General features: G+C 51.2%; 1 protein-coding gene across 3 annotated transcripts in view; it reads left to right on the top strand.

Annotated features, from left to right (window-relative positions):
* Nucleotides 1-12,985, top strand: part of ACVR1 (activin A receptor type 1) — a 45,642-nt gene that overhangs the window by 23,273 nt on the left and 9,384 nt on the right. For all 3 annotated transcript variants that reach the window (XM_066190502.1, XM_066190501.1, XM_066190500.1), the window contains exons 2-7: nt 3,794-3,867; nt 4,449-4,715; nt 5,184-5,401; nt 7,785-7,884; nt 9,934-10,080; nt 12,073-12,348. In XM_066190502.1, the coding sequence (XP_066046599.1) occupies nt 3,816-3,867; nt 4,449-4,715; nt 5,184-5,401; nt 7,785-7,884; nt 9,934-10,080; nt 12,073-12,348 (1,060 nt within the window). In that variant the 5' untranslated portion in view covers nt 3,794-3,815. The remainder of the gene's footprint in view (nt 1-3,793; nt 3,868-4,448; nt 4,716-5,183; nt 5,402-7,784; nt 7,885-9,933; nt 10,081-12,072; nt 12,349-12,985) is intronic.

Raw genomic sequence — 12,985 nt, 5'->3', positions numbered from 1 at the left:
AGGACCCAAACGATCCACTCTGCCCTAAATGTGGCTGGAGCTCAGACACAGTGTCCTGCCTCCAGCTCTGCCCTGTGCTCTCCAGTGCTGCTGCATCTGGAGTATGGCATGGGATGCTGGGATCCCAGCCTCTGTGGGTGTGGGGTGTGCACAGGGCACTGGGATCCCTGGGATCCCTGCCTCTGTGGGTGTGGGGTGTGCACAGGGCACTGGGATCCCTGGGATCCCTGCCTCTGTGGGTGTGGGGTGTGCACAGGGCACTGGGATCCCTGGGATCCCTGCCTCTGTGGGTATGGGGTGTGCACAGGGATTGCTGGGATCCCTGTGTGTCAGGGATTGCTGCCAGCCCCATCCCTGTGTGGAGCAGTGGGATGGCTGGATCCCCGATCCCGAGCACTGGGATCCCTGGGTGTGTCAGGGATTGCTGCCAGCCCCATCCGTGTGTGGAGCAGTGGGATGGCTGGATCCCCCATCCCGAGCACTGGGATCCCTGGGTGTGTCAGGGATTGCTGGCAGCCCCATCCCTGTGTGGAGCAGTGGGATGGCTGGATCCCCCATCCCGAGCACTGGGATCCCTGGGTGTGTCAGGGATTGCTGCCAGCCCCATCCCTGTGTGGAGCAGTGGGATGGCTGGATCCCCCATCCCGAGCACTGGGATCCCTGCCCGTGTTCCCAAGGCCCTCTGGTGGTTCCATAGGACACTTCCTGCAGCTCCAATCAAGCGGCAAAGATCCTGTGTTTAGAAAGGAAAATACCTTTTGTGTATTTTTGCTGGTTGCATATTAATTCCTCTTTATTTATCTGGGCTAAATCCCAACCCTTCCCTTGGGTAAAAAGGTTCTTGTGAATCCAGACACCAGCTAGGAACTGGATATCTCATGGATCTTTAAATCCGCAGCAATTTTCTGTGGGGATTTGTGAAGGAATGTTTTATTTCTTACATTAAAATGTGTGTTTTCTTTCTCTGTGAACAAGCAGTAACTGGAAGGGGTGTGCTTGCTGGTGTCGCTAGAACCAGACTTTGGTGCTTATGTACGTGCATTAATTGCTTGGAAAAAGTAATTTATTTATTTATTTTTTTAAGCAGTGGGAACAACACCTTTGAACTCGTGCTCTCAAATAATTCTTGAGGGAAAATGAGTGTTTTGTGAAGGTCAGAGGCTCCTCCCAGCCCTCCCCTCCTGTCGTCTCCCAGGGCTGGGGGCCCCTGCCAAACCCCCGAGTGTCCTGGGCTGCGCAGACATGGGCAGGCCTTGCTTTGGGGCTGAGGACAGGGTGGTGTGCCACAGGCTGCTGCTGATGTCACAGCTCTTCTCAGCAAGGGCAGACGAGATATTATTCCTTGAGGCTTTTGGGAAAATGAATGGCTGCAAGAACAGCTCCATAGAAGCAGGGTTTAAATTGAAGTACTGCGCTTTTTTTCCTTGGGAGAACCACGCGTGCTGTGGAATGCATAATATCTGTTTAAAGTCCAGTGTGGTTTGTCTTCCTCTTTGGGGGCATGGCTCTGATTTCCATCCTCATCCTCCCCTGAGAAGTACAGGGCGGGGACTTGTATGTACAAATACACTTGTGTATGTTTGTTTCTTTGTTTTCAGGGCCACAAATAAACTGCTCGAGAGGACAGCAGATAAGCAGATGCAGCTGGCAGAGTTTTCCTGCTGTTTGGGCTGGTGTGTGCCTCCTGTCTCTCCAGTCCCACGCTGCAGCCAGCTCCTGGTTGCTGTGCTCGGCCTCCTTTCAGCAGAGCAGAACTGGGCTGGCTGCTGCTCCCCCTCAGCCAGGGCTGGCAGGGGAAGGGCTGGAACGGCCAAGGGAGGATGCCCTGGGGAGGGGGGTCACGCTCTGGGGGTCTCGGGGCTGCCCCACATGTTGCAGAGGCGGGACAGCTCCCACCAGTGCAAAACAAGCCATGCTGGTTTTAACTGGGCCCAGAGGCTGCAGCCCTGAGTTGCTGTGGAAGAGCTGGATGTGCTGCTGCTGGTGCTGCTGGTTATCCCCTGAACCTGCCCAGCAGTGTCAAACTCACTTTTGGTGTTCTTAAAGCCCCTCTGCCTTGAGCTGGATGTCCCTGCTGTCCGAAGGGCTCTCCTGGGGGGCCCGTCCCTGCTGGGATCCCCTGGAGTGCTCCCCCTGCTCCCATGCACAGCCCCAGGCTGGCTTTGGCTCCTGGAACCGCCAGCGTGTGCAGGGAAGGAGGGCAGGTCCCAGGAGCCGCCCTGCTCTGGGCTTGCTGAGTGAGCAGCGCGTTCTGCCGGCAGCACCTGGGGACCCCAGCACCACCCTGGGACCCCTCTGAGCTGATCTGCAGCATGAGGCCGCTAGTGGTTCCCTGGGATAGCTCTCCTCTGCTTTAAACTTCCCGGATGGATTGCTCCCTGCTCATGCTGTTTGTGTGACTTGGTTTGGTCGTGTTTCCAGCAGGTGTTACTGATGCCTTGGGCTGTGTCAGGGACAAGGAAGGGAAGCTTCCCTGGGGAATGGGTCTTGGGAAGGGACGGTGTTGCTCTGGGAGGTGATGTGGTCAGAGCTGCCTGGGCCTTTCTGTGAAGGCAAAAACTGAGTACTTGGCTCAGAAGTTTATGATCGTTTTAACTGATGACGAATCAATTACTGGAAACAAATCCATGTCAGGAAATAAATACAGAAGTAATGGCTTGGCTTTCATCACTGAGCACTTAAGAAGTGCTAATGATTTGAAAAGGCACAACAGAAGAGATCTGAAAGGAAAATGGCAATACCAGGTTTATGTTCAATTTTCATCTGCTTCGATTAGAATTAAATCTGAAAAATGAAGAGAAATACCTGCACATAAGGAGCATGGCAATGGCTCAGTGGCTTGTCAGGGGGAACTTTGGTTTGCACCTACTGCTTGCCGCTGCTTTTGACTGGGATTTTGTTCTATGTGACTAGGCCAGAGAGTCTCTGTAGGAACTGACCAGCACAGGACAGACAAACCATCCTGAGTCACCAGCCCTGTCTGTTGGGTTAAATCCTAAGAAACTGCAGAAAAGTTTCTATTCAGAAGCCTTGTTTCACAGTAAAAAGCAGAGCAAAGAGTGGTCTGTCATTTTCTTGTACAGACCAAGTGTCATGGCAAAGACTGGAAATACAAAGGGAAATTCACTCCTTTGTTTCCTGTTTTAGAGGGAGTGTGTGCTTCTGCTTTATGCTGGAATGAGCCTGAACCTTGCACAAGGTGTAGTTACCTGTCCTAAGCAGCAGGGAAATGGACTTGGGCCATCGCAAGGAAAATCCTTGGAGAAGCAACTGAAACTGGGAAATGACTCCTCAGAGAGCAGCATCTTCCTTAAATGCATCTCGATCTTCTTGCCATCCAGCAATGGCTTTTGCCAGTTAATGGAAGTTCTCCTGAGTTTTCTGGTGGAGATCTTTTCTGTTTCCCCTCAAGCCCAGAAAATACAGTTTTACAGACCACCTTCTCAGTAATTTAGCTTCTTAACAAGTGGTTTAAAGAATGTATCACCTGTATCACATTTCTGCTTGGTACTGGCAGGGTTCACGTTTCCCTACTAGAAGCCTCTGTATGTGCACGGTAGTTGCATGTGCTGTCTCTGTGAATCTGAAAAGATGTTGCAGTAAATGCATGGATTTTACAAGTGAAGGAAAGTATTTAGGAAACAAGACAGAGTGAAAAAGGAGACCAATCAACGTTGGGTTGTGTTTTGTGTAAAAAAACTGTTGAAGGACGCTGCTGAACGCTGCTTTTGGGGTGGTTGCATTTTTAGACAGCAATGGGAGCTTACAGAACTGATGTCTCTCCTTTCTGCAGCTCCAGGGTGGTTGATGGAGTGATGATTCTCCCTGTGCTGATGGTGATGGCGTTCCCATCTCCGAGCTGGCAAGGTGAGTGTTGCGTGGGCTCAGAGTTTCCCGTGTGGTGTTTGGTGACTCTTCCATGGCTGCTCCAGTGAGGGCATTGAGTCTGCACAGTGACTTCTGACACTGGTTAACACAGCTGTGCGCACGTGAAGCTTTTCTGACACAAAAAGTGTGTTTAAGGTTTGCCTCAGAAAAAGGGGAATAGTATTTCCACTGCCATGGAAGGGCAGGAATGGTTCATTTGAAGATCTCTTGGATGTTTTGAGAGATGAGCTCCTGAAAGATGTGTATTCGCCACTTTGCTACTTCACAAACAGCCTTTGGAAAACATTGAATAAAAGCTTTCTGGGAGTAACTCGGTTTTCTCAGTTTCAAATTTTAACTTACTTGAGAGAGGTCTCTTGTGTCTGCTGTGACCTATCTTTGTCATGCTGAAATAGCTGAATTAGAATTGTTACCTCCTACTTAGTGGGTCTTCAGCACTACCTGAAAACAGTATCTCGACTTCCCTTGAGCAGATTTTATTGTGTTATGATTTCGTCACCTCTAACTGAAGCTGTTAAGAGCAGGATGATGTTTTTTTCCTGGACGCTTCCCTTTGGCAGATGATGAACGGAAGCTGAAGATGGTCCCCTACGAGTGTGTGTGTGAGGGCACGTCCTGTGGGAACGGGGACCGCTGCCAGGGCCAGCGCTGCTTCTCTTCCCTGAGCATCAATGATGGGGCTAAGGTTTACCAGAAGGGCTGCTTCCAGGTCTATGAGCAACGGAAAATGACGTGCAAAACGCCTCCATCCCCCAACCAGGCCGTGGAGTGCTGCCAGGGACACCTGTGCAACATGAACATCACTGCGCAGCTGCCCTCGTCCAAAGGTGAGCGCTTCATCCAGCACCCGTGCATCCGGAGAGAGAGGAGGGGCTTGGCTTTGCTCTGCTGTGCTGGGAGAGAGGTGGCTCCGGGGCTGCCTGGAGGAAGGGTTTCACAGGAGCAGGATGTCCCCAGCCTGGGGCCTGCTGGCACACATCTGGTGCCCAGGGGTTGGCTGGTCCCTGTGGCTGGGGCGGGGAGGGGGCTGCAGTGTGTGCTGGGGGTCAGGATGGAGGCGCTGCCTCTGAGAAGTGGCTGGGTGCAGGTGGGGGCTGTGCTGTTCCACAGGGAGCATCCTCTCTGCAGGTGTGCTCACACCTGGCTGTGCCACGGCCTCTCTGTCACGCCGGGTGGGTACCAGGTAATGGTTGGTGTCAGTGCTGGTGGGTTTAAAGACTTTCTCTGGGAATCTGCAAATCCGTTTTTTTCTCTCTCTCTTTTCACACTTTTCCCCTTCCTCCCTCTTTTCCAAGGGCAAACCTTTCAAGGAGAAGCTGCAGGCTACAGCATGGAAACACTAATCATCGTTATCCTGGCTCCTGTGGTGGTGTTGATAGTTTTTTCTGCAGTAGCTGTGCTGATCATACGGAGAATACAGAAAAACCACATGGAGAGGCTCAATTCTAGGGATGCAGAGTACGGCACAATCGAGGGGCTCATTGCCTCCAACGTGGGGGACAGCACGTTGGCAGTAAGTGACCTGCCTGTGTGCAGGGTGTGATTTCCCTCGCTTCCTAACCCCCCTCTCTTCCTTCTGTCTGGCCACATCACCCAGAGCACGTTTTGCTGCCAGGAGGTGCCACTTGGCCTCGGGACTTGAGTGGTGCAGTTCCTGTGCTCCCAAAACTGTAGTGTTAATGAATTTTAACCAAAAGATGGGTTTGGCAAGTGTAGGTCCTTTAACCTGGAGAATCACTCTGAGCTGTTCGTGTTCTTGGAAATAATGTCAGCACATCAAGACAGAGTGTGCCTGACTGTTGGGTGGCCTGCAGTAATGGGAGAGGTGGAGAGCTGTGCTGCTTGTTTGATACACAACAACCCGAAGGGTTGGAAAAGATGTGATGTTAGGTGAGAAAGAAAATACAGGTAATTTTGACGTTTAAAACCTGACTGCCATGATCTCAGTAGCAGGACTCTGGGGTGTCAGTGATGTTTTGTTGATGGAAGAGCAGTGGGAGTTCTAATAAAGGTGCAATGCTTACTCAAAGCTCAGTTTTCAAAATACACTCTTGCTCATGAGGTCTCTAGAAAATGTAATGAGCTGGGAAGCGATCCCTTTCTGCAGGGGGACTGCCCCTTCCCTCTTCCCTGAGGCCAGAGCACAAATGTCCCAGCAGCTGTCCCTCACTTTATCTGAGCAGAGCAGGTAAAGCTTCAGGCAGATGGAGTGTTTGTTCTTAAGCAGTGCAGAGTTTTCTTCTTGCATTGCTGAGATAAAATGCCCCCAACATTAAGAGGCTGGAAAGTGTTTTCTATTTTGGTGCTCTCCCACCGTAATGTGCTTTCACTGCAGGGTTGAAGAGTGGCCTATGTCTGTTAATACTTTTTCTTCCTTTTTTTGCAATGCCTTTGGCTCTCTTTAATCAGCCCACAAGGCTTGGTTCGGTGTTGCTGGTTTAAAAGGGCCAGTCTTGATGTATCCACCATGGCCCAGGCATGTGTGCAACTGGTAATCTGTCCTTAAGCACTGAAACTTCCAGCTTTTACCAGCTCTTCTGTCTTACCTGTGCAAGATCATTTCAAGCCGTTTGCAAACCTTCTGTACCTCCAGTTATTTAATGTTACTTGGAAATGGTGGCAAAACCCGCGAAGAATAAATCCAAGTTTTGTTTCAAAGAGCTGTGAGGAGCTGGGAGGGCTTGGTCTGGTGGAGCAGCCAGAGCCTCAGTGCTGCTGCTCTGCCTCCCTGTGTGGCTGATGCGCAGAATGTAATTAGTTGGCAGTTCCTGTGCCTAAACGTTCATCTAAACAGCAAGTCTTCTAGATTCCAGATTTTTCTTCTCCATTGTGTCTTAAGCCACTGGTTTTGTCACACATTAGGTAGGTTTACATTTAGGATTAGTCTCTGCAGTGTAGCAAGTGCTTAAAGCCCTAAGCTGCTTAGTGGGCATGGAAGGAGCTCTGGCCTCTTCAAATCTTGTTTTCACAGTTGCTGTAGATAAGTTTGGGAGTGTTTTTTTTTGTTTTGTTGCTTTTGTTTTGCCTCTGATGCAGGCGTGAAAGGAAAATGTGCCCTCAGTTCATGTTAAGAAGTGAGGTGGTCTCTGTCACTCCTAGATTATCTTTTTCTTGAGCACTCGTTAAGAGGTTGTTAGAAGAAATGAGATTTCATGGATATTTGGTTCAAGCACAGCAATGCAGTTTTCTGGAAGTAATAGAAAGTTGATTACACTTGGGCTTTTTTATCCTATTTTCCTTTGTAAAGAAAGACTTCGGCAGTAGTTGTTAATGCTTTGAACTAATACAAAACTCCTGGCTGTAAAAGTAGCTGGGCATTAGCATTTTACAAGGCTAATGGGATTTTAACATTCAGTCAGGATCTCTCTCATGTTTATTATAAGCTTACAGCTCAAAGTCTCCTTTCTATGCACTAAAAATACCAGAAACTGATAAAGCTTTTAAGAAAGATTTCTTACAGAAATTTTTCTGGAGTATCAATGGCAAATCTTGTGTAGGTGATGCTGGTAAATCCCCTCACCTTGTTTATATGAAAACTGGTTTTGGTTTTAAATACCTATTCAAGCTTGATGCAGGTATCAGAAACAGAAACTGAGAGCACGCAAGGTAAGTAAAAGAAGAGTGAAGTGCTGAGAAAGGGTGGGATCTCATGAGAGAGGATAGCTGGTGGGCGAGGAGTGGGCTTCCAGTGCACAGACATCTGTTGTCATATATCTCCTACACTTGTTAACAAGTAATGACTTACTAAACAAACGCTCTTTGACCCTGGGTGACCAAAGGGCATCCCCAGGGCCACAGATACCCCCGAGCTGTAATGTGACCTGTCCTTTCTGCGTGTAAACAGGGAAAGATGGGGCTTCTCATGAGTTCTAACTTCTGCTCTTCCTTCTGAACAGGATCTGTTGGACCATTCCTGCACATCTGGAAGTGGCTCTGGACTTCCTTTCTTGGTGCAAAGAACGGTGGCTCGCCAGATCACACTTGTGGAGTGTGTAGGTCAGTGTCTTGTGGCTGTTTAGTTTTTTGTAGGACTTTAGTATTAATTTAAAGGATTCATTAAATTTTTTTCTTCAGCATATTTTTATTAATAATTGAGCAGTGTTAAGATTTGAGGTTAGGAAGCATTTGGGTCAAAGATACCTGGAGGCATTGACATTGAGCCAAGATGCTGTGCAGGCACTGAAGAGGTGAAGAAGCTATTGGGATAAAAAGCTTGGCTTGCAGACAGTGTACCCTGATCTCCACAGGACAGGACTTGGTTTTGGTGGGGTTGGTGGTTTTTTTTGATCCCTTTTTTGTTTGTGGATGGGTTTGGGGTTTTTTTTGGGTTTTTTTTGTTTTTTTTAAATTATCATTTTGTGTTTCTGCAAGGGCTGATGATGGAATAGAAATGTAAAGGCTCTATCCCCAGCGTTACATTTCCTCCCTGCCCTACTCACTGCAGAATTCACAGCTCTGTGTTGTGCACACTGACCTTGCCCTGTGCTCCCTAAGTCACCTCGGCTGCAAAAGCACTTTCATTGCTGGTGGTTGGGTGGTGTCACCTCCCAGTTCAGCCCCTCTGTGCTGCACAGGTGTGCAGGGAGGGGAGATCCGCACTCACCCACTCACACCTGCAGTCCAAGAAGAGTCCACACTTACCCACTCACACCTGCAGTCCAGGCAGAGTCCACACTCACCCACTCACACCTGCAGTCCAAGCAGAGTCCACACTCACCCACTCACACCTGCAGTCCAAGCAGAGTCCACACTCGCCCACTCACACCTGCAGTCCAAGCAGAGTCCACACTCACCCACTCACACCTGCAGTCCAAGCAGAGTCCACACTCGCCCACTCACACCTGCAGTCCAAGCAGAGTCCACACTCACCCACTCACACCTGCAGTCCAAGCAGAGTCCACACTCACCCGCTCACACCTGCAGTCCAAGCAGAGTCCACACTTACCCACTCACACCTGCAGTCCAGGCAGAGTCCACACTCACCCACTCACACCTGCAGTCCAGGCAGAGTCCACACTCACCCACTCACACCTGCAGTCCAAGCAGAGTCCACACTCACCCGCTCACACCTGCAGTCCAGGCAGAGTCCACACTCGCCCACTCACACCTGCAGTCCAAGCAGAGTCCACACTCGCCCACTCACACCTGCAGTCCAGGCAGAGTCCACACTCACCCGCTCACACCTGCAGTCCAAGCAGAGTCCACACTCACCCACTCACACCTGCAGTCCAGGCAGAGTCCACACTCGCCCACTCACACCTGCAGTCCAGGCTGAGTCCACACTCGCCCACTCACACCTGCAGTCCAAGCAGAGTCCACACTCGCCCACTCACACCTGCAGTCCAAGCAGAGTCCACACTTACCCACTCACACCTGCAGTCCAGGCAGAGTCCACACTTACCCACTCACACCTGCAGTCCAGGCAGAGTCCACACTCGCCCACTCACACCTGCAGTCCAGGCAGAGTCCACACTCGCCCACTCACACCTGCAGTCCAAGCAGAGTCCACACTTACCCACTCACACCTGCAGTCCAGGCAGAGTCCACACTCGCCCACTCACACCTGCAGTCCAGGCAGAGTCCACACTCACCCACTCACACCTGCAGTCCAGGCAGAGTCCACACTCGCCCACTCACACCTGCAGTCCAAGCAGAGTCCACACTCGCCCACTCACACCTGCAGTCCAGGCAGAGTCCACACTCGCCCACTCACACCTGCAGTCCAAGCAGAGTCCACACTCACCCACTCACACCTGCAGTCCAGGCAGAGTCCACACTCGCCCACTCACACCTGCAGTCCAGGCAGAGTCCACACTCGCCCACTCACACCTGCAGTCCAAGCAGAGTCCACACTTACCCACTCACACCTGCAGTCCAGGCAGACAGGGAGAAGGAGGGACGCTGGGGCACAGTGTGACCCCAGTTGGTAGGAAGTGCATGCAGGGGTGGTCACACCAGCTGATACCTGGTTCGTGGCAGTCCGGTTCTGCCTGCTGAGGGCTGTTTGTTAGCTGACAGCTTCTCCTGTGTTTTTTCCCCCACCAGGAAAGGGCCGTTACGGAGAAGTTTGGAGAGGTCAGTGGCAAGGAGAAAATGTTGCTGTGAAGATCTTCTCTTCTAGGGATGAAAAGTCCTGGTTCAGGGAAACTGAGCTGTACAACACTGTGCTGCTGAGGCATGAGAATATTTTAGGTAAGTAGCACAAGCGCATCCTGTATCCTGTGTCTGGTGTAAAGGTGAGTTACCTGGACAGGTCACCTGTGAAGCACTGCACACTCACCAGGCAGCTCACAGCCTCTAGTTCCTGTGTTGTGATAAATAGCTGAAGAGAGATTTTCAGGGAGAGACTTCCAGGGGGGGCTGAGTCTGAAATGGGGAATGTGTCATAGCAGCTGTGACTTGTTGCTCTGCAATATTCCAGCAGGAAGCAGTTAATCAACCAGATGAAGCAGGTGTTGGCAGCTGAGCACACAGAAAACAGTGGAGGTGCCACAGGGAAGGGACTGGCTCCTGCAGCTCTCATTGCAGGGTCCTGCACAGAGTGTCAGGGGAAGCTCTGGTGGATCTGCGTTGGGTTGTGATCTCAGATAAGATTTAGGGGTTTGAATGCTTTCCCTTATGACTGAGTAAAGTGCAGTATGAATCCAGTATTCTCTTCTGTTTAACTGTTCTGCTCAAGGTGAGAGTAAGCTCTTTTGGTGTTTAAACTTCAGCTGTAGCTGCATGATGCATCTTTTTCCCTGTAAATAGGAAAGTAAACGAACCTTGTGCATTGCTCATACCTCATGTGCCTGGTTCTGAGAACTGGGAAAGTGGCTTTGTTGTGTTGGGCCATGTCTGAGGTTTAAGCAGCCCTTTGGTTTCTGATAGATGTGCCCTTCTGTCAGTGGTGTGCCACCCCTGGAAATAAAAGCAGCAGCACATTTTCTGAGTGCTGACACTGCCTCACCCAAAATCTGTCTTCAATTGGTTTTCCTTCAGATCCTTATTCTTGCTTCCTGTCAGAGAACGTTCCTTGGCTCTAGCTCACCCTGCTAGACGTTTGTGTGTTTTCTGAAGCAGTTCCTTTGTTACTACAAAAATAATTTGGTGGCCTCCTGAAATGTGAATTATTGAACTTCCCAAGGGAGCAAATGATTTGGCTGAAATTACATTGCATACTTCCCTTGGTGCTCTGCCTGTGTTTAGTCTGTCTTGATAACTGTCAAATTTGTTGGCTATTTCAGAGACTTTTTTAGGTGCAGTATTAAACAATATCACAGATTAGAGAAATCTCACATTGTGCACAGGTCTGACTTGAGGAGAGAAAGCAGTGGGTGTTCTTTCTGACAAATGTCTGTGAGCTTTACGTAAACATGGTTTGTTAATTTGATTTGGGAATAAAACTTTTGTTGTTCCCACCTAAAGCTGTTGAAGTCACGGTCTGGAGATACGCAGAAGTGACAGGAAGGGATCTTCCCCTGAATTTGGGGTTCAGTTTCAAGACATGACATTTTTGGAGACAGTTTGTGAGGTTCCTGAGCTTTGAACAGAAAATTTTCTCTGTTTCTTTGTAGATCATTGTGGTTGGGCTACATATTTAACCCTTTTCTCTGCAGCCTGCACTGGCTGCCTGTGGGCTCTAAAAATGGAGATGGTTGTTCATGGCTAGATGTTTGAGGTGTTTCTGCTTTCCCTCTCAAGTGGGCAGCAGCAAATATGCTACAGACTTGGGGTCTTTCTGTTTGACTGGGAACGTCCCCACCCCCAAGTCCTCCAAAAGAAGGGAAAAGTGTTTTCAAGTGTGTGATCCTAACACGTAGTTTTTTGGTGTGACTGACAAATATATAAATGGGTTCTTGTGAATAGGTGTGAGTTAGAGTTCCAGCATTTGTTGGCTTTGTTTTCGCCACAGTGGTACCTGCAGTGGTCTGCAGTGCAGTTGTAATTGAACCAGTTGTGCATTGCAGGTGGGGCCAGCAGCATTGATTGACCTTACCACGGGATATTCAGGGCTGGAGGGGACCCCCAAGGATCCAGTCCCGCTCCTGAGTGGATGGCTGTACGGGGTCAAACCCACAATTATCACACTTACCTTGGCATTATCAGCACCCTGCTCTGACTAACTGAGCTGCTTTTCTCGGGGAGTCTTGAGGGGGCTCTGTCAGTTCATTTTCTTGTTTCTCCTTCTCCCTCTCCCACTAGGTTTTATTGCATCAGATATGACTTCCAGGAACTCGAGCACGCAGCTGTGGCTGATCACACACTACCACGAGATGGGCTCCCTGTACGACTACCTGCAGCTGACCACGCTGGACACGGTGAGCTGCCTGCGCATCGTGCTGTCCATCGCCAGCGGCCTGGCGCACCTGCACATCGAGATCTTCGGCACGCAGGGCAAGCCCGCCATCTCCCACCGCGACCTCAAGAGCAAGAACATCCTGGTCAAGAAGAACGGGCAGTGCTGCATTGCCGACCTGGGTGAGCCCTGCCCCTGCCCTGCACAGAGCTGGGGGCTGCACAGAGCTGGGGGCTGCACAGAGCCAGGCGCTGGGGGCTGCACAAAGGTGGGGACTGCCCAGAGCCCAGCCCCGGGGGGCTGTGGCCGGAGGGGCCCGGGGTGCTGTGCCCTGGGAACGGCGTGTCCTGAGCCACCCCATGGGGTGTCCCTGAGCCCAGAGTGACCCTGCAGGGTGCTGTGCGCTGGCAGCAGGGTGTCCTGAGCCATAGTGACCCATGGGACGTCCTGAGCCACAGTGACCCTGTGGGGTGTCCCTGAGCCATAGGGACCCTGCAGGGTGTCCTGAGACAGTGACCTTGTGGGGTGTGTCCCGAGCCATAGTGACCCCATGGGGTGGCGGTGACCCCGCGGTGACCCCGGGGGTGTCCGTGACCCCGCGGTGACCCCGCCTGCCCGTCGCTGCGGCTCCCCGCAGTGCCCGCCGCGGCCGCCAGGTGGCGCTGCAGCCCGGGCAGGCTCTGGGGACGTTTCCCGGTTGCCGCCGTTAATCCCGTTCGGGATCGCAGGGCGCGCCGGGCTCACGCTCCGTGTCTGGGACAGTGCCTGTCCTCCCGCGGACGGGCTGAGCCGTGTGCTCGCTGTGCTGGTAGCTCTGTC

This window comes from Chamaea fasciata, unplaced genomic scaffold (assembly GCF_029207755.1).
Source record: "Chamaea fasciata isolate MVZ Bird 193981 ecotype frontalis unplaced genomic scaffold, bChaFas1.0.hap1 SCAF_8, whole genome shotgun sequence".
NCBI classification, from domain to species: domain Eukaryota; kingdom Metazoa; phylum Chordata; class Aves; order Passeriformes; family Sylviidae; genus Chamaea; species Chamaea fasciata.
Note: the sequence above shows the minus strand (reverse complement) of the source record. Positions and strands in the feature narration are given on the sequence as shown.